General features: G+C 41.5%; 1 protein-coding gene across 8 annotated transcripts in view; it reads right to left on the bottom strand.

The window, feature by feature from the left end:
• The window catches only part of hdac5 (histone deacetylase 5), a 69,038-nt gene that overhangs the window by 8,110 nt on the left and 40,321 nt on the right, over positions 1-20,607 (bottom strand). For 7 of the 8 annotated variants that reach the window (XM_037088027.1, XM_037088028.1, XM_037088024.1 and 4 more), the window contains 21 exons: positions 19,642-19,773; positions 18,284-18,393; positions 16,887-17,003; positions 16,568-16,670; positions 16,291-16,404; positions 15,987-16,180; positions 15,763-15,881; positions 15,438-15,633; positions 10,152-10,263; positions 8,609-8,742; positions 7,995-8,115; positions 6,082-6,131; positions 5,882-5,989; positions 5,721-5,776; positions 5,523-5,610; positions 3,418-3,537; positions 2,379-2,476; positions 1,941-2,059; positions 1,689-1,822; positions 321-402; positions 52-229 (listed from right to left, as the gene is read on the bottom strand). In XM_037088027.1, coding sequence (XP_036943922.1) covers positions 52-229; positions 321-402; positions 1,689-1,822; positions 1,941-2,059; positions 2,379-2,476; positions 3,418-3,537; positions 5,523-5,610; positions 5,721-5,776; positions 5,882-5,989; positions 6,082-6,131; positions 7,995-8,115; positions 8,609-8,742; positions 10,152-10,263; positions 15,438-15,633; positions 15,763-15,881; positions 15,987-16,180; positions 16,291-16,404; positions 16,568-16,670; positions 16,887-17,003; positions 18,284-18,393; positions 19,642-19,773 — 2,485 coding nt within the window. The remainder of the gene's footprint in view (positions 1-51; positions 230-320; positions 403-1,688; positions 1,823-1,940; positions 2,060-2,378; positions 2,477-3,417; positions 3,538-5,522; positions 5,611-5,720; positions 5,777-5,881; positions 5,990-6,081; positions 6,132-7,994; positions 8,116-8,608; positions 8,743-10,151; positions 10,264-15,437; positions 15,634-15,762; positions 15,882-15,986; positions 16,181-16,290; positions 16,405-16,567; positions 16,671-16,886; positions 17,004-18,283; positions 18,394-19,641; positions 19,774-20,607) is intronic. The other variant, XM_037088022.1, reaches the window with a different exon arrangement.

The raw sequence follows: 20,607 nt of genomic DNA, 5'->3' as shown, positions 1-20,607 counted from the left end.
GTTTTTATTTTATATGGGCGCTGTGTGAAGCTGTCCCAGTGTACTGCTGACCTGCTGGTTTCCGTGTTGTCAGGAATGGTGGCTGGCTGCTCAACATCAACACTTAAGGAGGCCATTGCACTGACTGTTTCTGCTTCATCCTCCGATTGGCCCTTGGCCGCCAGAGGGCCATCCAATAGCGAGTGGCCACTCGTCTGGGATAAACTCTGGAGACAGGGCCAGTGTTTATCTGCAGGGAAAAAGAGAAAGATACATAAAGACTGAAGAGATCTTGAAGCTTCTCATCACGGAGTATATTTGTGAGTGTGTTTTTTTCTTACGCTGGATCTCTATTACTCTTTCTAGTGAGGCCCAGGCTTTTGGACATGGTTTCTCCTGAGGCCACTGAAACACCGAGTCACACTGACAGAGACAGAGAGTCTGAGTGTAAATACAAATGCATGAAATCAACTAAATACACTGAGCAACACAATGCTTTCAGTAAGGACTACAACACCATGACCAGAGGCTTCTTTATCTTCTGTCTAACATCAGTCTCCTGTGTGTCAAGTATGGAGATGGTCATGACATGTTTAGCCCAGCTCTGCATAATGATTGGAAGCCAGAACATATTGTGGTTGTGTGGGAGTTACTTTTGTGTGAGTTTCCTGATCAACAACAAGTTTATCCATACATATAAACATTTCTTGCTTTATCCCCAACAACTTGGCCTTTCTTCCTAAGAGTAAATACCAAGATGTAGTGAGCAAAAATGGATGATTTAAATAGGTCATATTATGCTTTCTGGGTTTTTGCCTTTTTCTTGATTGTGTTATGAAGCATTTTTCTGCATGTAAAAGGTCTGCAAAGTGAAAAAGCCCAATGTCCACGTCAAGGGAGTTACTCAACACAGCTCCTGCACTCCCTGAAATGGCTGGATGGGAGTTGAGCCTTTACTTATGTAACCTATGCGCGTCACTATGTAACAGGTTATATAAATATATAATTTCATACATTTATCATAAAATATATACACTCCAGTCAGTCAGCAGACATTGACATAGCAGCCTTATTTTGGATCACACTACCTTGCTCAACATGACCTGCCCAACTCTGCCTCTGGTTGGCTACATCCTGCCTGTTAAATAATGCGCATGTGTGACTCTCATAAAGATCGGACAGATGCGAGATGTCTCACTCTGTAGCTAAAACGAAGCCTTTAAGGCACAGTGTGAAAGGGGATGCTGCAGCAAAAATAATGTGTCTTTTGAAAATTAAAGTAAACTTATTCTACTATGAACCCCGAATAAGTATGAACGTGACAATTAGCATAAAAATACCTCTGTAATATTTTACAGCTATAGAGATTCCTTTTGCTAAAACACGTAGACTCTTTTGTTATCAATTAAGCCAATGAGATGATATATATATATATATATATATATATATATATATATATATATATATATATATATATATATATATATATGCGCATCCCTAAAAGAAGACCAAGCATATTTACCAAAATGTCTCTTTAACATTCAAAATGACAGTTCTGTTGCACTGAGCAGTTATTGTAGCTGCTTGTTTATCAGTTCACCGCATACCTTCCTAAAGACTGTGGTACTGGTTCTACTTGCTTATTGTTCATAGAGATGGTAACCAGCACCTCTCACACTGACATGACATTCTGACATAATTTCTCTCACCGGGTCTCCCAGAAGTGCAGACACGCAGGCCTCTGATGCATCACAGATGGCAGTCAGGTCATGACCGCCCTCCAGTGCCATAACAACACGCCCACCCGCCAGACCCATCAGCAGCTGCGTTAGCTGCCCAAAACCTGCCAACAGACCAATCACACTCAGGAAACACTCATACAAACCATTTGGCCATTAAGTCAATTAGATAGGGTGTAAAATGGGTACATGGGTCCCCACGGTATCCAGTGCAGTACTCACACTTGGCTGAAACATTGTATCCTCCCAGAGGCGACTGGTGCCCCTCCACTGCATCGAAGCCCGCCGACACCAGGACCACATCTGGACTGAACTGCTGGGCGATGGGCATCACCACACTCCTACACACGCACACAAACACACACCATTTTACAGCATGTTGTTTATTTAAGCCTTGTTCATACTGAACACGAAGTGACTTTAGGCATCACCTTACTGGCATGAATTTGGCTGCTGTGGATTTTTTTGTGGACTAGTCATGTGAGTGAAGTCAAACTTATTTACGATTAAAGAGCAAATATTTTCTGCTAGCTGAAACATTTCTGAATCAAGCAAAAGGGTTTGCACCTCAGTCTACACTGCAGAACCAACTCATTTTCCACATCTGTCACCATTAAAACATTTATTTTCAAAAAGGAGTATGCAGTAATTATAACTTACCTAAAGGCAGTCAGGTACTCCACGTCACCCATAGGTGGCTCTACTCCTCCAGTCCACGCTATGTTCACATTGAAACCAACACCTGCAGCTGACCCCACCTGCAGAGAAAGAGTGAGAGTGAGACAGAGAGAGACAGAGACAGAGATTTGTTATTATTGTGCATTTTACCAATTCTTTTGGATTCTGTCTGTTCCGTGGTTTTGGTTCCACGAGCTGTTTAATGGTTTAAAGGCAACTGCTCAGTACAGGGCACACAAAAGATAGTATTTCAAGTAACAAAAAAAATAAATGTCTGCAAAGTAAAGGTCTGCCCATTTTGACAACTACAGGTAAGTGAGAGGAGAGTAAGTTAGTTCTGCTCTGCAAGTTTGGTACATAGTCTTCCTAATTAAGTAGCATCTCAATCCTATTTCCTATTAGTTTTATGACAAACTGCTACTTTCTTCTGCTTTCTTCCTTTTAAACTGACAAACATATGTTTATGTCATGGCCCAATTCAAACACGATCAAAAACTTATTTTCACCTTGCCATTCACTACCATGTATCATTTTTGTAGAATTAGGTCCCATGGTGGTCTACCGGGAGGGGTGTGGTATCTCTCTCTATACAGGTAAATCAGTGTAAGACGGTGCAGAGGACAGTACACTAAACCACTGTGTGATGGACTCAGTAGCCAATCAAGAAACCACACCAGAGATCCTGTCCATATTTGTAATTATTAAGCTAACTGTGTAAATTTAGCTTGTTGTAAGAGAAACAGACTCTTCTGATATTCCTCTGATTGACAGCTGGTGGCAACAACATAGCAAGAAATGTAGCAATGTGCCAAAAAAAAAGGCAGACATAGGTTTAAATGACATTTTGACACCTTGGCTTTGTGTCTTATGAGGAAAGGAACTGTATTTGTCAGATCTCAGGTTGACACTTGTGCAACTATTTCCCGAATTCTTACCTCTAACATCGTGGGTTTGTGTGTGTGTCTGTCTGTGTGTGTGTGTGTGTGTGTGTGTGTGTGTGTGTATGTGTGTGTGTGTGTACCTCCTCAGGAGCTCCACTGCCAGGAAAGAAGTTTCCATCGTCGTAGCGATGCAGGGAGATGTAGAGGACGTTGGGGTCACTGTAGAAGGCCTGCTGGGTGCCGTTGCCATGGTGAATGTCCTGCAGTGACAGGTCACGATGGCATCAGAGGGAAGGTCGGTGTGATGGTATGATACAGACACCATGAACACACAATCTACAACATTTCATCCAAACATTACAGACAGGTGAAGGAATCTAACTGCTTTTGCTGTAAGTCTTTTTGATTCCTTTTAATGCCTGGAACAAAAAATCATGTAGCATTTAATCAGCAAAACAAAGAGCTGTAGTTATGAACTCTCCAAAGGAAACAAGTCAGGAGTTTCAAACAATCAATGACGTTTATCAGCTGTTCCTTGTGCACAAATGCACATGTTAATGTATGTATTGTTCCTGCTGCTAGAGGATCTCTGCAGGTAATGTCATTTCACCGCTCTCATCCCACCAGTTACTGATCAGGATATTTTTTATGACCCATCCATCTGATCCATGGACTGAGATCCACACACACAGAAGGACGCATGATGATGAACCTGAACAAGTAATGCGAGGTGAAAATTTGCATTGCTGGTGGCGAATACACTATTTAACAACCACCACTGCTGATGAAATTCTACCCCATGTGACTCAGGAACAAATGTTCACTGACAAGGTAAAGTTGTATTCCTGTCATTTTTATTCTACTTGGTCAACTTCCTTTCTTTCTCTTCCACTTTCTTTTGGAAGTTATAGTGCCAAGTGACTAAATTAATCACATCTTTGCCTTGAGCAAAATTGTGGTTTGAACATTGTTGGAATGATTTGTGGTAATATGAGCACACAAATCAACAGTAATCATGTATCCATATTAATTCTACAGAGTGAAACTGGAAAGATTGAGTATTTGCACTTTCTAGTAGAACTAAGGCAGCTGGATTGGGTCTGTGTGTGCAGTGAGTCATGCTGACTTTTCTCTGTGACCCGCACAGATGTTAAGCTGAGCAAAATGGGCTGGTGCCCATGGGCCAATGAACCACTGAGACAGCTGGCTGCTTTTTCTTTCACAAAATAAACAGGCTGTGTGGGTGGCAGAATGAGTCAGCTGGTCTGTGAATTACTCTTCATGATGCGCACCAACTCATTTTTGAAAATCACTGAATATCGAGGGGTTTAGCCTAATCGTCAGATGACATAAATATGAAAAGTAGAAAAAAGTTCAGCAACAGCTGCAGTAAGATAGACAGAAGTAATAATAGTCTGAAATAATAGGTCCACTGATTATTTAGCTATAAATATGGTGTGTTCATGAATATGGTCGGTTGTTGTGAAATTCACAGTTTCAGTTTCAGTCTCAAAGCACTCTCAGTGTTCTTCTTATGGAAGATAATTTTGATCATAATTTAAAATAAGGAGATTCAATTAAAGACTACTAATTTTTCATACTTTGAGGAATTATCATGCCTCAATTCTTACAAATAAGAAGCACATTTGAAAAGCAAACTTAATGTAAAATGTGAAGTTTGTGTGAAAACAAACAAAAAATGAAATTTAGAATGCAAAGGCTTAAATAGAAATACTCAAACTGAAAGCTTAAATCGAAAAGATGAAAATGGGATTGGAATTAAGACAAGCGAAGACACTTGAATCTTTTTTTTTTTTTTTTATGGGGGTGAATAAAGTTGTTTAAGACATACAGGGAGGTAACTTAACTGCAACCCTGATCAACTTGTTATGGCCAGTCCAGAGTTTCATTTTAATGCACTGAGGTGTACTGTTAAATCAGGAGGTGGCAGCAAAGTCAAAGCTCCAGCTTATGTCTTTACTGCTGAACTATCCAAAACCCCTCATTTTTATGTGAAGAGTTTAGTCTTTTGGCATGACAATATACTACTCATCCAACAACATTAAAATCAAATTATAATGTTTGAATGAAATTACATTTTATTTAATGTAATTAACTAAATTAATTTTAATTAAGACTTTTAAGCTTTCAAATATGTAAATAAAAATGTAAACTTATTTCCCTGCGACAGGGGACAATGCTGACAGATCGTGTGTGTGTCTGTGTGTGATTGTGTGTTGCTCACCCAGTCCACAATGAGGATCCTGCCTACTCCCAGTTTCTGTTGCAGCAGCTTAGCAGTGATGGCTACTGAATTAAAGAAACAAAACCCCCTGTTCAAACACACACATACACAAGTACATAGAAAAAGTGGTTAGTTGTCACCAAAGTGTGTCATATTGAAACATGTAGTGATGTAACATTGATCTTGTGGTGTACAAACATGGCAGTGGATTCCTCAGCATGGTGACCAGGTGGGCGCACCACTGCAAAGCCGTTCTAGAACAAAAACACACACACACACAGTGAAGGACTGGTTAGACAGTGTGTTCTTTGTTTATTTTTAACAAAACTGTGTAAGAGTGGTATATCCACAATTATTACCTTCAGCTCCCCAGCCGCCACTCTGAAGGCCAGCTCGATGACTGAGCCGACCGCCATGCGGACCGCCGCTGACGAGTGCATCTCATTCCACACGGTGTCACTGTCCACCTGCAAGGGGGCAGCGAGGAGCATGAACACTTATACACAGACAGACAGATGGACAGAAATGGACATACAGGCGAGTAGAGAAAGAGCCTCACCCCTATTCCCCCGCAGGGAAGGACAGCATACATCTTCTGGCTGATTGGACCTGTAAACAACCAATCAGAGCAGAGGTTAACTGGTTTGTTTTGCATACTCAAACGATTATTTTTTAGCCTGAGGATTAAACAATGCCAAGTACTTATGCTCTAAAGGCTTTCAATTGTATTTGCTGTATATGTTCGTCACAACTACTGTATGTACTACATTCACCACTGCTGCATTTAAAAAAAATCATCAACCAGTCCCCAAATGAGATAAAGGAATAACTAATGTTGGCAGTATCAACCTGTTAACCCCAGAAAGCGTTTCTGAGCTGGAGATACTGTCTGACTGCAGTAACAACGTGACTGCTCTCTTGCAGGAACCCTAAGTTCTGTTTATTTAACATTGCAAAACATAGAAAATTCTTCTTCTTAAACAGATCTATGTTCACCAACAACTAAGGCTGGCTCTACCATGCCCTGAGAAGACCTAGCACCAACAATGACTGTCACTTCCAGGTAGATGACTGGCAGTTGATATGCATTGTGGTGATATCTGATATCTGAAATTGCCAAACTTGCTTATATCTGTTATAATATTTTAGAATTAGGTGTACACACTTTGAGATAACATGATGAAGACAGACAACTCAATTGTACACAATCTAGTACGTGCTGCAGGGGATTTCTACCTGAAATTTAGTGTCAACAAACATTATGATTGGGTCAGCAGCCTGCTAAAGACAATAATGCATTATTGTCTTTAGGTTACAGACAAGTCACTGCAGTTAACAGCTGAAGTAATTTTTTCAGGAAATTGGTTGTCAGATAAAGGTTGGTTTGGAGCAGATGTGTCTTATTCATCGCGTTATTTTTCTATCATCACTGTGCTCAAACCACAGGTGAATGATGTGTGTCATCTAACAATTTGAATACTCTTATTCTGTGAGCCCCCTACTTTATCAGTTTAGTTTGTAATGATAAAAAAGTGTGTGTGAAGACTCATCTGAACCACAAAAGAAAGTACACTGCTTACTTAACTTAATCTGAAAAAATGACTTCAGCTGGTAATTGCAGTGACTTGTCTGTAACGTAAAGACAGACTCGACAAAATTAAACTTAGTCAAAATAGTTGCCACAACCTCTGCCTCTCATTTCTCCACAGCACAGTGTCAGCACTAGTCTAGCTGCACCATTTCTCATTCTGGTATATGGGGAAAAAAATGCTCAGGCTTGTTTGCATGGTCTTAAACCAATCACAACCATCTTAGGTAGCACTGAACCCTGGATGCAACGACAGTGCCACTGCAATGGATGAGCCCTGGCATTAAAATGGCTAAATCCCGCCAAAAAAAGCTAACAGCTGCAAGATTGTTAAGGTTTTAATAAACAGGTAAGTGTTAGAGTAACTTGCCAGTTTCAGCCTGTTTACTGTTAGCTCTGAGGTTGTTGTTATTTCATGTAGCAATGGGGATTTTAAAAACAGCACATACAAATAGCGGAAGGTAAGCGGGAATAGGAGCCCAACGACAGGTTTTCATTTCACAATGATTGAGGTATGCACACAGTGTGCAGACGGTTAGAAAGGGTGGATTTTTTTCCTGTCTTGATGGAGAGTTTACTTTTGCAATTATTTTAGTATGGCTTTGTTATTCCACAATAAAAATACAGCACATTCTGTGGAGGCACGGATAGCAAGTTCACTGCATCCTTTCAGATTTGAATGCATCAGAGAAGCAGGATGCGTACCTGTCAAAATCACTGATGTCCAGTATCTTGTACCTCTCTACCACTGGTTATTAGAGAGCACTTGTAGCTTTCAGTCTGTGTTACGCTACTACAATTTGATAGCAACAGATTTGACAGCCTTAGCTGTAGATGTGAGAGGACAGACCAACAGAACAACAGACAGACAGAGAGACACGTACCCAGTAGTTTCTTGTGGTCCAGTTTGTGCCGATTCAGCGGACTGGTTCCATATAGCAGAGTGTGAAACTCTGAATGGACAGACTGGATCTCATCCAGAGAAGCTTTACGCCCACGGATCCTCTGCTCACACACACAGATGTAGAGGGAGACGGATAAAGGAGTTTGCACATTTTAAATTTGCACATAAGGAAGAAATATTAGAATGGATATTAGGCAACTGCAAGATTCAAGTGGCTGTTGTGTGAAAAAAAAGCTTTTAGATTAGTTGGAAAATTAAAGTTTGGTGTGTACATACAGAGCTAATGTGTTGAAGTGTAACGGTATTTAGTAACGGTATTTACAATAAATGATGATTAACAGTGCTATCTGACAAGAAAGCGTCACTCCATCATACTTCACTTTATCTGGTGAATGTTGTCGGTGTATTGCAGTGCATGCTGGGATAGCCTGCAGTGTGTGCACCAGTCATGACATTACATCATTGTGGGTGTGGCTCTCTCTGAGTATTAATGTCCTATTTGCATAATGTGTGTGTGTGTATATGTTTATGTGTGTGTGTGTGTGTGTGTGTGTGTGTGTGTGTGTGTGTGTGTGTGTGTGTGTGTGTGTGTACCTCACAGCGGCCCAGCAGGCCCGTCTCCTGCAGTCTGGACCAGATGCTTTGCACTCTCCCGGCATGCTCCGGGTGGATGTGAGCATTGCCACACACACACTGATGCTTCAACATCAGACTGTCATATACAAGCCCTGGAGAGAGTGAGAGAGAGAGAGAGAGAGAGAGAGAGAGAGAGAGAGAGAGAGAGAGAGAGAGAGAGAGAGAGAGAGAGAGAGAGAGAGAGAGAGAGAGAGAGAGAGAGAGAGAAAGAGAGAGAGTGAGAGAGAGAGAGAGAGAGAAAGAGAGAGAGAGAGGTGATATAAAGTGAGGCAGACAGACATAAATACAATATATTCTAAATAAAAGCCAAAAACAGAGAAATAAATAAGCATAAAACTTAAAAAAATGACCTCACTGCAACAACAAATGTGTTTATGTTCCTCCAGAATTTATTTTGTAGTGGCAAATCAGCACCACAAGATGTCAGTAGCTACAAGATGTGTGTGTAACATGCCAACCATTGATTTTACCAAAAGCAGACATACTTTAGTAATTCACTACAGAGTTAAAATATAGAAAGGATTAAATATGTTGGACAAACACTCTCTGAGCCACACAGGCAGGCTTCCTAGCACAGCTGAAAACACACGTTTTCATATTTCCATTGCAAGTGTAGCTTTACATCCCTGGATGACAATGGCAATACTGAATGTTACATTCCCCTGCTCCAACCATGTTTAGCTCACATTAGGGTGCTCTGAGGCTGTATTCATCAAAGTTGTTAGCACAAGGAGTTCTGCGGTAAAAGTTCTTAACTTAATCAACCCAGGAGTTCTCTCAGTTCCTCAGATAAAGATTCTCAGCAGTTTCTCAAAAAGATCTTGAGAAGAAACTCTGAATAGGCAAGGTTAACTCTGTCACCATGTATGATAACATCTGTCCTGAGTGATCAGAGGCAATCAGTTCACACCAGGTATGCATCTTGTGTGACCACATCCCCGCTTTTTTTACGCAAATAATGAACCATCTTGATGTGCAGAATTTACAAGAATGCTCATATAGCAAAGAAAGTTTTGCAGACAGAATGTTTCTCCCAATTTAACAACTTACAAAACTTGAGAATCTTTTAAGGAAGTCTGAGGGTTTTCTCCACAGGTGAGAAAAACGCCTACGTAAGTAAAATTTGGCATGTTTACCGAATACAATTTGTTGTCTTTAATCATAAATTCAGTGTAAGCAGTGAAATACATTGTCGGCAGGCATGATGCACAGGAGCTGACAGGCAAGACAAGGAAACAGACAACTTGCTGTATGGCAAGTTGATGAAGCTTATTTTAATAATATATACAGATTTGATGCATTGAACTCCAGGGGGGCTCCAAATTTTTAAAAACATTTCATACTGAAACCTGATCAAATATACTCATAAACCAAGAAACTAGCTGCAGTAGACAAAACACTTGTTAAGAAGTTATGGTATTTTGGTATATTTTGGTTATAGTATTTTGACTGACAGTCCACCCCCCCCAAAAAAATAATAAAAAACTACACAAAAGCTGACCGGTGGTGAAGAGGTGTTTGATGGGATTGACAGATGCTGCTGGAGAGGACTGCGCTCTTCCCAGGGGCCTGTGGGGCAACGGGGACTGGAACACACCCAGCTGCTGCAAGGTCTGATGGGAAGGGGGAGAGAGAGAAAGTTACAATTTATATCAAAGGGGTGATACAGATATCAGTCCATTCACTGCAGTGATGGAAGACGACTGTATATATTTATATATAGAACCTGACAGAAAGCTCAACATCAATGCCCTCATGTCACTTTCCCTGTCAGTACACACACACTGAAATTAGTAGAAGTCAGTGTATGAAAACATCTTATGAAATATGATTAACAACATATTGACTTGTTTTTGACAGACTGATTGTTTGATTGATTAAAAACTGTATCCTTTTTATGATGATAACTGTCATACATGTGTTTGGCTTTCATGACACTTGACTGACTGTCCTGAAATATCCTTGATCACCAACCTCCACACACAGTGTTTGTGAATGTGTGTGTGTGTTCAACCACAGACACAGACACACACAGACACACACACACTCTGCAGCGTCTATATATAGGGGGGGTGTTGCTGTGCTCCCTGCTGTGAACTAGGTGACTCATCATGTGTGGGTGACACTAACACACACACACACACACACACACTCACACACACACACTTGAAGATACGCAGACATACAGCAACCCATAGGGATGAGTCCAGTGGTTGAGTCACCAGCTGGTGATGTCACTTCTCTGTCAAAGATTGTGTGTGTGTGTGTGTGTGTGTGTGTGTGTGTGTGTGTGTGTGTGTGTGTGTGTGTGTGTGTGCGCCAATCTTTCTGCTCAGGTTTAACTGGACACCTATCTACTCTCATGCTTCCGTGCTGGGACTGGTTAAGGAGATTGATTTCCACACTTTTCTGTTTCTGTAAAATTTCAAAGCTTTCACCTGATGACTCATCCTGCTCTACATTTTGGACTGATCCATTCAACCCTCTCCTCAATTAAAACTACCTCCGTCAGGCACAATCACCACCCACAGTGGACATGGGTCAGAGGTAGAACTGCACAATAAATTGGAGAATGATCGAAATCGTAATATGTTTAACTGCAGTATTAATGTCAATATGTGAACATTATCATAATGAAGCACTGTAGAACTGTAAGTCCTGGCCAACAGATCTTGTTCTCTGGTGAAAGAAAAGAGATTGACAACTAATCTCACACCAACATGATTCTAATAGATTTTTCAGAGATAATAAAAATTGTGTTGATGATTCCTACCAGAAGAGAAAGAAAAGAAAAAAAGAGAACACTGAAAAAAAAATAACACTAAGTATGTAGGTTAGTAGGAAGCAAATGTGTGACCAGACCTACAGATCTTTCAAAGGCTACTGGGGTGCCGTTTAACTCAGTGGGTAGAGCGGGTGTCCCACGTACAGAGGCTTTGTCCTCGCTCCAGCAGACCTGGGTTAGAGTCCTGGCCTGGGGCCCCTTGCTGCGTGTCACTCGCCCTACTCTCTCTCAGCCTGTTTCCTGTCGATCTTCAGCTAATCTGTCAACAGTGTTGCTCTCATGAATAGTTTATCTAAAGTAAACCTGGCTCAACAAATTCAACACATATTGAGGCTACTAGTTTAAATGTATATCAGTTTGTATCAATCTCTTTTTGTTCATCCATCCATCCATATATGTATCCATCCATATATGTATGTATCCATCCATCCATCCATCCATCCATCCATCCATCCATCCATCCATCCATCCATCGTTTTTCTGCTTATCTGGGGTCAGGTCACGGTGGCAGCAGGCACACTAGTGTATTCCAGATGTCCTTCCTGTCAACTGTTTGGGGACTCCTGACTCCTGCACTGCCAGGCCAGATGAGATATATAACCCCTCCAGCAGGTTCTGGCTCTGCCCCAGGGTCTACTCCCAGTTGGTTGCGCTCAGAAAACCTCAGAAGGGAGATGCCCTGGAGGCATACTAATGAAACCACCACAGCTAGCTCCTTTTGATGCATTGTTGCCTCTCGTATCCGCAATTTCATTCTGTCAGTCACTACATTTACTGTCTTTTTTTTTTTTTTTTTACTTTTTAATCATGAAAGAGTTTACAAGAGTCTTTTTAATAAACATATTAATGTCAGTATTCTGTATTTATTTAGACATATTAGATAAGCAGTTAATTGATTTATTAAATGGTGAATTACAATTAACATTCCTAACCCCAGGTTATAAGTCAGACCTGACACAGCTCTCTCTTCAGACACATGGGGATTCATACACTTTTTTCCCCCCACACATGCAGTACTACAACCCAAGGTGGAAACAGACTTGTGTCAAGACAACATCAAGACAACAGCAGCTAGGATCAACAAAGGCTGCCTATGGTCTGTAATGCTCCACTGTATTCACTGGCTAGTGGCTCACTTTTTCTACCTGTTGTTTGGTGCCAAGTAGGTAGTGTACAGTAGTGTACAGTGAAGAAACACCCTGCTGCTGCTGCTGCTGATAATGAGGCTGGTGACAACAGTGTGACAGAACCAAAACAGTAAAATCCTGGTCCATTAAACCAAAACTATGAGCAGAAAAGTCATGTGAATGTGTATTTAATGTTTGCACCTAGTCTTTACTGAACTATAAGAGAACATAATAGACATGTTATGTAATGAGCTCCTCAAACAACAAAGTGTTGTTTCGCTAAAAAAGCAGCACACAAGAAAAGAATAGTCAGTTGTGGTCTGCTAACGCATTGCAGCTCAGGAATATCTATGTATAAAAACAATTGTGCGAGGGTGATAAACACCTGAAGCCATCTGAGGTTGGAACTGAAGTAACAGACCAACAGTTATCAGTGATGAGTCACATAGCTATAAAACACAGCAACAACTGTAAGAAACACAGTGAGACAGAAAGCAGCAGTAGGTCGGCTGATGATGCATCTGTGTGATTCATCCTTCTGTGGGATGATGCTGCGTAACCGAAATGTTCAGAATTTAAGACTGACCTAACATCTTAGAGCAGTGCTTCTCCGGTTTTTTGGTAATACATGCCTGTATCTCTATCAGTTGAGCTTGTCGCCCACAGAATCTTCTCGACAAGACTCAGAGAGGCAATGAACTCTGGCAGTCATCCAGAATTCATAGAACCAAAGGTACAGGAAGAAGCCCACATAGCTGCAACATTGATGTCTCTCAGTGGGACACCCCTCAAGGCAGCCCAAGAAGTGGGGACACTTATGGTTGCATGACACTTTACAGCGGGGACTTGGAGGCCCCTCAACCGATATTCCTGTGTGAAAGTATCAACAACCCAGTGTGAGGGCCTCTGCTTAGACAAACCGCTACACTTCTTTGTGCCCTCCATAATAAACAAATAGCACATCAGACTTACCAAACCCAGTCAACAGATCAAAGAAGTGTCTCTATGCCCAAAATGGACAAATGAGACTGACAGTAAGGATGCAGTTCCCCTGCCCCTCACTTTGAGGTGAAGACTGCCAAACAGATTGACTTTAAAAGCATAAAACATAGCAATCCCAGACCCATCAGTATTCCAATGCAGGCAGTCCCTGGCAACTGACAGGGCATTCAGCTCCCCGACTCTCTTATCAGATCCAATATCAAAGGGAAAAGCAGGCTTACCAGACAACCATCTAATGTCATCCCATTTAAGGGGCTTAAGAGGTGGGAACATAAAGACTCTGGGACAACAGGCATTAAGTTGGGTCTGGACTACAGCCTGTTCACAGGAAGTCAGTAGTGACCATTCATGCATCCTATCCCAATGGCCTGGACAGTTCCAACAGCAAGAACCACAACAGGTAGGGATGACAAAGGCAAAGACTGAAGGCATCAGTCTGAAACCCTAACTAACCTGCTTTGGTGCCTCTTGGCATCTGGTCAAATCCCTATTGGGCAGCATCCCTCATAGCAGCCAAAGCCCTGTCGTGCCTGGCAGGTGAGAAAATACCTTCAAATCTGGCCAGCACCTCTGAAGTTTGTCATTGTACAGTGCTGATGGTAGAGCTCTGAATGCAGATGGTACTGTAGTGTGCTTGGAAAGGGCGCTAGAGGGAGCAGCCTCTACAGAGGCAGCTGCAATATGGCCAACTGAATGGCTTGATCTACTGTGAAATGGCCAGCCTTTAAGGACCCTGCTTCTGACCTGTGAGAGCCTGTCACTAAGGGGAATTCAAACTCTCCCTCCAATTGTACCAGTCCTACTGGTCCCGTATTAGTGAAAAGATTCCCTGATTCCACAATAGATGTTGGTTAACAACAGAAGGTAAAGTGGCTAGGGGGTCACCCTCATCCAGAGCCTGGAGTGGCAGCTCTGATGCTTTAGTGACAAAGGTCGCAAATTGACTGCCGGGCTATAAATTGAGAAAGAAATTAAGATCTGGGGAAACTCAGAGGTCAAGTCCACTTTAAGAGCCAGAGGTTTATCACACTTTTCTTTTCTTACACTTGGAGGTATCATGCATGTGGTGCTTAAAACCCAAATACAGGCATCCTTGAAGGAGGTAAATCAGCATCAGTAATGCTACTGTCTAAACTGGCCAATCTCGCAGCCCTCTCTGTCAATGGCATACAGCTGCAATTAGTACAAGCACTATCCGTCAGAGCCTGTTTGAGGTGTTAGATACCAAGACATGATGGACATCTGTCATGGCCATTGCCTGGACTGCAAGGGACAATGCAAGAGTTACAAATGGAGAGCATGATCAGCGATTTCAAGAAGAGGTTACTGTCAAATATAATATCATCTAACAGGCAGACGCCATCAAGGTAGCACCCCTCAGCGTGGATCACACCCTAGTAGCGTGGGGTAGGGAAACACTCGGCTACAGATCCAAATAAATCAGCAGATATTATGCTGTAACGCTAGGGATGCAGCAGTAGAGCAACAAACATGCCAAAAACCAATGCCTATAACACCGTATGCCAATTTAGCAGTGGAGCGAGATACACAGAAACATGTTACGAATCCAACCAAAGAAAAATCATGCTCCCAGGTCATCCCCTCTCTCTAACACCGGCATCCAGGTGACAGGTGAAAATATCAAAATACTATCAACTAAATATTAATTGAGGGGTTCATCCCACATCATGTCCCACACCAAAATAAGTGAAAATGAACAAAAACAAATCTAATGCAAATATATGGCTCCTACAAGTAATTTAGAATGTGCGGAGTAAATGGAGGTACTGAGAGCCACTGGGAGCTTTTAATATTAAGTAGACTGCAGCACATTCAGTCTCTGCATAGAGAAGCATTGTGCTCACACACTAACCTGGGAGTAGCCCCCCCTCTCTTCTTCATCACCCTCCCTCAGCTGGATGATGTCCTCGTCCTCTTCCTCTTCATCCAGCTCGCTCTCGGTACTCTCCCCTTTCACATGCACAGCCCCATGCTCCTCCTCACCCTTCACATGCACACCAAGTCGCTCAGAGGAAGGTGTGCTGTCATCGGAACCTTCCTTCTGAAGCCTGATTGGTCAGAAACAAAGGGAAGACTTAAAAACAACGACATATATGTATAATGCAACAACATATATAAATATAAAGATCAATCGGTCACTATGAATGACTGACTGGCATTTGTCAGAAATGCCACACCTGTGAAGGCTTGTCCCTGCATCATCCTCCTGCATGTCACTTGTCTCTGTCAACTCCTCCTCTGTCTCCTCTGGGTGGGTGGGTGGCGGCCTGGGAAGGTCTGTCCCCTTCGACAGCATCTACACAAAGGTAAATTTAGTGTAAGAACGTGTGTGTGTGTGTGTGTGTGTGTGTGTGTGTGTGTGTGTGTGTGTGTGTGTGTGTGTGTGTGTGTGTGTGTGTACCTTATAGTGTTTCTCCAGGAAGTGCTGGTGTTGCTGTTGGACCACCAGCTGCTGCAGGGCTTGGGGAGACTGGGGCAAAGGTGCACTCTGGGTCCGAGCCAAGGGCCGATGGCGAGGCAGTTTGTTGACCGTCCGCATGCCACTGGACACGCCCCTCTCTGCCGTAACCAGCGGTGACTGGCTGTACATGGGGACTAAGTTGTTGGAGGGTCACAGCGGAAAGACAATGAGTTGGATACCTTAACTGGACACTACTGTGGATGTTAGCATAATATTTAGTGCACTTATGCATGAGTGTGGTTACCAGCTAGCATAGCAGTCTGTTGTCTGGCCTGCTCCAGCAGTAGTACGTGTTGCAATAATGAGGAATGAGCAGAATGAGAGCTGGGGGGTGGTGTCTCCACATCATGTCCCACCCCTGCAAAGAAACATTATTAAAAATCCAACACATTTCAAAAGTGATTACATGTCTTCCTAAATAATAAATAGCATTGCATCATACATGTATTTACATACAAGTGTATTTAATACGTAATAATTAAACCATACTAACACAAATAATGAGCTATGGTAAAGCTTACCTGCAGGTAGGGAGGATGTGGAGAGAAACTTCCCTGTTAAAGCTCCGCCCCCACGCAGAGACTGGATTGCTTGACGCTCAGCCTCTTGCTGGTTAGACAGCTTCTGGGTTTACAGGGACATTACCATGATTACCACACAGTCTCGAGGCCCCAACCTCACAATCACTGGTATGGTAATTTCCAGTGGCAAGGCCCCAGCTTGTAAAACTCATTCATCACAAATTAACAGTACATAATGTGAAAACAGAATATATAGTATGTCTTTATGTGCATTTATATGCTTTGTGAACATCAATGAGTGCACATTTTGCTGACCCACCGTGATGTGTGTGTTGGCAGGGAGGCCCAAGGAGATATTTGGCAAGGAAGGCGAGGTGTAGAGATTCAAAGGACTCAATGTCCCATCAGCACCCAGTGTCTGATGGAGAGATCTCAGCTGCAGACAGACAGACATATAGACAGACTGGTTAGTTTAGGTTTCTTGCTCTGTGAAATGTTAGCAGGAGTTGAGAGGGTTGTCTGTAGATTTAAGTTGCTATCTTATCCACTGTACTCATTTCACTAACTGAATCCTCTTTCCAGTAGCTCGTTATTCAGGCTTTGGCTGCTTACATGCATATTTAATAGCTATCTGATAGTTATCAAACACATCTGCAAATAACCAAAATTGTCCAGCTGTTTCACCCCACATTCTGTTTACACCCCACTTCAGACTTCAGCGAAAATAAAGAAGTTCATCTGCACAAATTGGGATAAATTACCATGTTTATCAGCTTGCATTTACAAGATTCATTATCTCTGTTTATGTATGCATAACACTTTCCAGAAATGATGTGTAATAAGTAATGTTATGTTCACATTTCTAAAATAATTCAATATGACTTGTTAGGCTTGTAGGCAACTACAAACTACTACAGTGGACATAATTCTGCAGCCTTCTTGAGGAAGTCAATCTATAAAGAAGACACTGAAGAAATGTTCATCCTTTTCAGATACTGTCGCTTGTAGTGTACTTCAAGGTTCCATATTAAGCCCCATTTACATTGCATTTTATGTGCTTTTTTTCCAGAAAATAGATCATTCCTTCGACTTGTAATGCTGACAACATGCAGCTATACTTCTCTTTTAAATCAGGTGAAAATGACTTGAGATTGTCAAGTCCTGGATGGCTAAAAATGTTCTTAATGTATAATGAACTACAACTTAAGAAAACACGTGTACACCAAAATACAACAGCACTAACCCTAACTCACTGCAGTAATATAAAAGATAAGAGAATATAAAAACACAACACAAATTAGGAATAAGGATTAATTAGTGTTGAATACAGAAATCTGCTGCAAGTTTAACATAACACAATGGAAAGAGTACAAACTCACTGTTCAAGTTCAAGAGGGGTGTTACTATTGCTTCTAATGCCTCCTTTTTAAAAGGGGGGAAGACAATTACTCTCTCCTTCATTAATATAAAGCTTTATCAACTTCTATAATTGTGCCTGTTTATAGCCATTCACCCATTCTATTTGATTCTCTAAAGCATTTCTACAAATAAATTCACCCGAAATCTGCTTGAACCACGGTAAACTGTAGATGGCAACTCAAGCTGTTTGTTCAATGTGAAGAAACAAATGCAATAAAATGAAACCTGCGCTGGATGAGTCAGTGAGAATAACTTTAAATCATAACATGAATTGTTAGGGTGTGTCCTTGTGTTCACCTCAGTCTGGATGTTGGGGACCGATCCTGTGTTGCCGTTGGCAATAGCTGAATTGGAACTGTTGGGACTGCTGGGACCTGAACCTGGAGCGCTATTACAGAGAGAGGAGACTGGACGAGAGACACAGACACACACAGAAATAAGGAGCGAGTGGACTTTTTCTTTGAGTTAATTCATAAAATGTGTCATGCATTATGAATACCATTTATACTATGAATCTCTCTCTCTCTCTCTCTTTCTGACTGTCAATTATGTTTTGATTTACGGGCATCTCTAGAACTCTTCAAGTTGTTTCAGTGAAGCTGCTTCTTTATCCTTCTAAAATAATAAGCTATAGCCTGCATTTGAAATCGCCGGCATTGTCACCAGCTGACTGCAAACACCTCAACATATGAGATAGATTAAACTAAAAAAAAAAAAAAAAAGAAAGAAAAAAGCTGATTAGCTTATTTACAACATAAAGTGTTTTCCTCCAGAGCATCATCCTCTGAACACCACAGGGTGGCGCTTGTTACACCCAAGCTGCAACAAGAAGCCTGCAGTCAGGGCTGTAGTAAACTGAAAAAATGGGTAACCTAAGTGTCCTGTGGATAAACTGCCCATAACAAATAATGGGTAACTTGTAAAAAAGGTGAGTGAAAACTGGGTTAACTGACTTAGTGTGCATTTAACTCCCAAGTCAGCCCTGCTACGCTGTCTCTCTGAGTTTACTATATAAAGCAATCCACCCACATCCGATTTGCTATTAATCTCAGTACCTCAGGCAGCAGTCGGCCAGTCATTTGCTCGTGAAACATTTTACTGATTTGGGGGACAGAGCATAATGCAATGCATAACGTTAACTATCTGGCTAATAGCTGAGCCGAAGGATTCAATGAGCTGAGCAGACTAAATATCTCTTATTGCTCAGAATGTAAGGTATATCTAAGGTCCGTCTTATAACTCGACTAGTGAAAAACATTTTCATTACAAAACAATCTTACTGGATTGTAATAATTGTTTCAGCTATTAGTATATCTCTCAGGTATTAACAGGAAATCAGAGTTACCGCTTGTGAAAAGTTTTTATACCATGTTATTGATCACAAAACCCACAAAAATATACAGAAATGTCTCTTTTTCTTTGGCAAGTGACCATGGTATAAGCAGGGTTAATCCCCTTTGCAGTGTCCATAATCAGGATTTTGCAGAGGCAATTAATTCCTGATAATATTATCCCCTACTTATTCACCATGAGTGTTCACACACTATGTAACTCTGTAACTGAGTTCTTTGTTTGAACTTACATTTTTTCCAGAAAACCATCGTCACGTGTGTGTGTGTGTGTGTGTGTGTGTTTGTGTGTGTGTGTATGTTCACCTGATATCTCTATGGCTCTCTTCTTAAAGGTACTAATAATAGTTCCATCCTTCCTGCGTAGGAGCGGAGAACTGCGCCTCTCTGCCACCTTCTGCTTCAATCGTGAACGCACCTTCAGGTTAGGCTCCGACACTGGTTGAGAGACCAAGGCAGACAATGAAAGTTAAGAGGGAATAAATGAAACCTGCCAAGCTTGGAGCCACAGATCACCAATCCTTCTTATTGTTATAGTACAGTATATTTGGAATATTGGTTGAAGGAAGAGAATGCATTTTTTTGTTGAAGTAGATGCTTTTGTGTTTTATTGATGTCGTCTTTTTTAATTCTTGATCTTGTATTGTCTTCATTTATAAGTTACAGTATTATGATGTAATTACTTTTTTGTATCTCTACTTGCTTTATTGTGAAGTGCAGTGGTTCTGTTTTGTGGAATATTATGTGTATTCACGGTGCCAGGTGATTTGCCAACAGGAGAATATCAGGGCGGATGGGAGCACATGCTGTCTGGCGAGCCTACATTACATTTTGGCTGGCTTCATCTTGGCCGGCTGGCAGGATTGCTGGATAAACAGCTACAGACCGTGTATTTTAAGGTAGCTTTGGTCTACAGGTCAAGTTTAAGGGCAAGGATCAGGAAGAGGAAAAGGCATGCAGGTTTTATTGGTTTAAGCTGCCTTGAGAGTATTCAGCAGTATCTACAGATACCTGGATGTTTTGTTATTGGTAACTATTTGACTGTGTGGCATCATGGTAGCAAATGACAAATCCGACTGAGCAAGATGTATTTTTTCTATAATCCATCCAAATTTGTATTATCATCTGTAAGACTGCAGCGGCCTAGATACAGTACCCAAGGACACATTGGTTGATTTATTACTCAGCATGTTATTACGATGACTACAGAACAACAGATGCAAATTAGTCGAACAGCGGTTCATCTGATTGTGCCAGTGTGCACTAAAGAAG

This window comes from Acanthopagrus latus, chromosome 23 (genome assembly GCF_904848185.1).
Source record: "Acanthopagrus latus isolate v.2019 chromosome 23, fAcaLat1.1, whole genome shotgun sequence".
Taxonomy (NCBI): domain Eukaryota; kingdom Metazoa; phylum Chordata; class Actinopteri; order Spariformes; family Sparidae; genus Acanthopagrus; species Acanthopagrus latus.
This window is presented reverse-complemented; position numbering and strand designations above follow the sequence as displayed.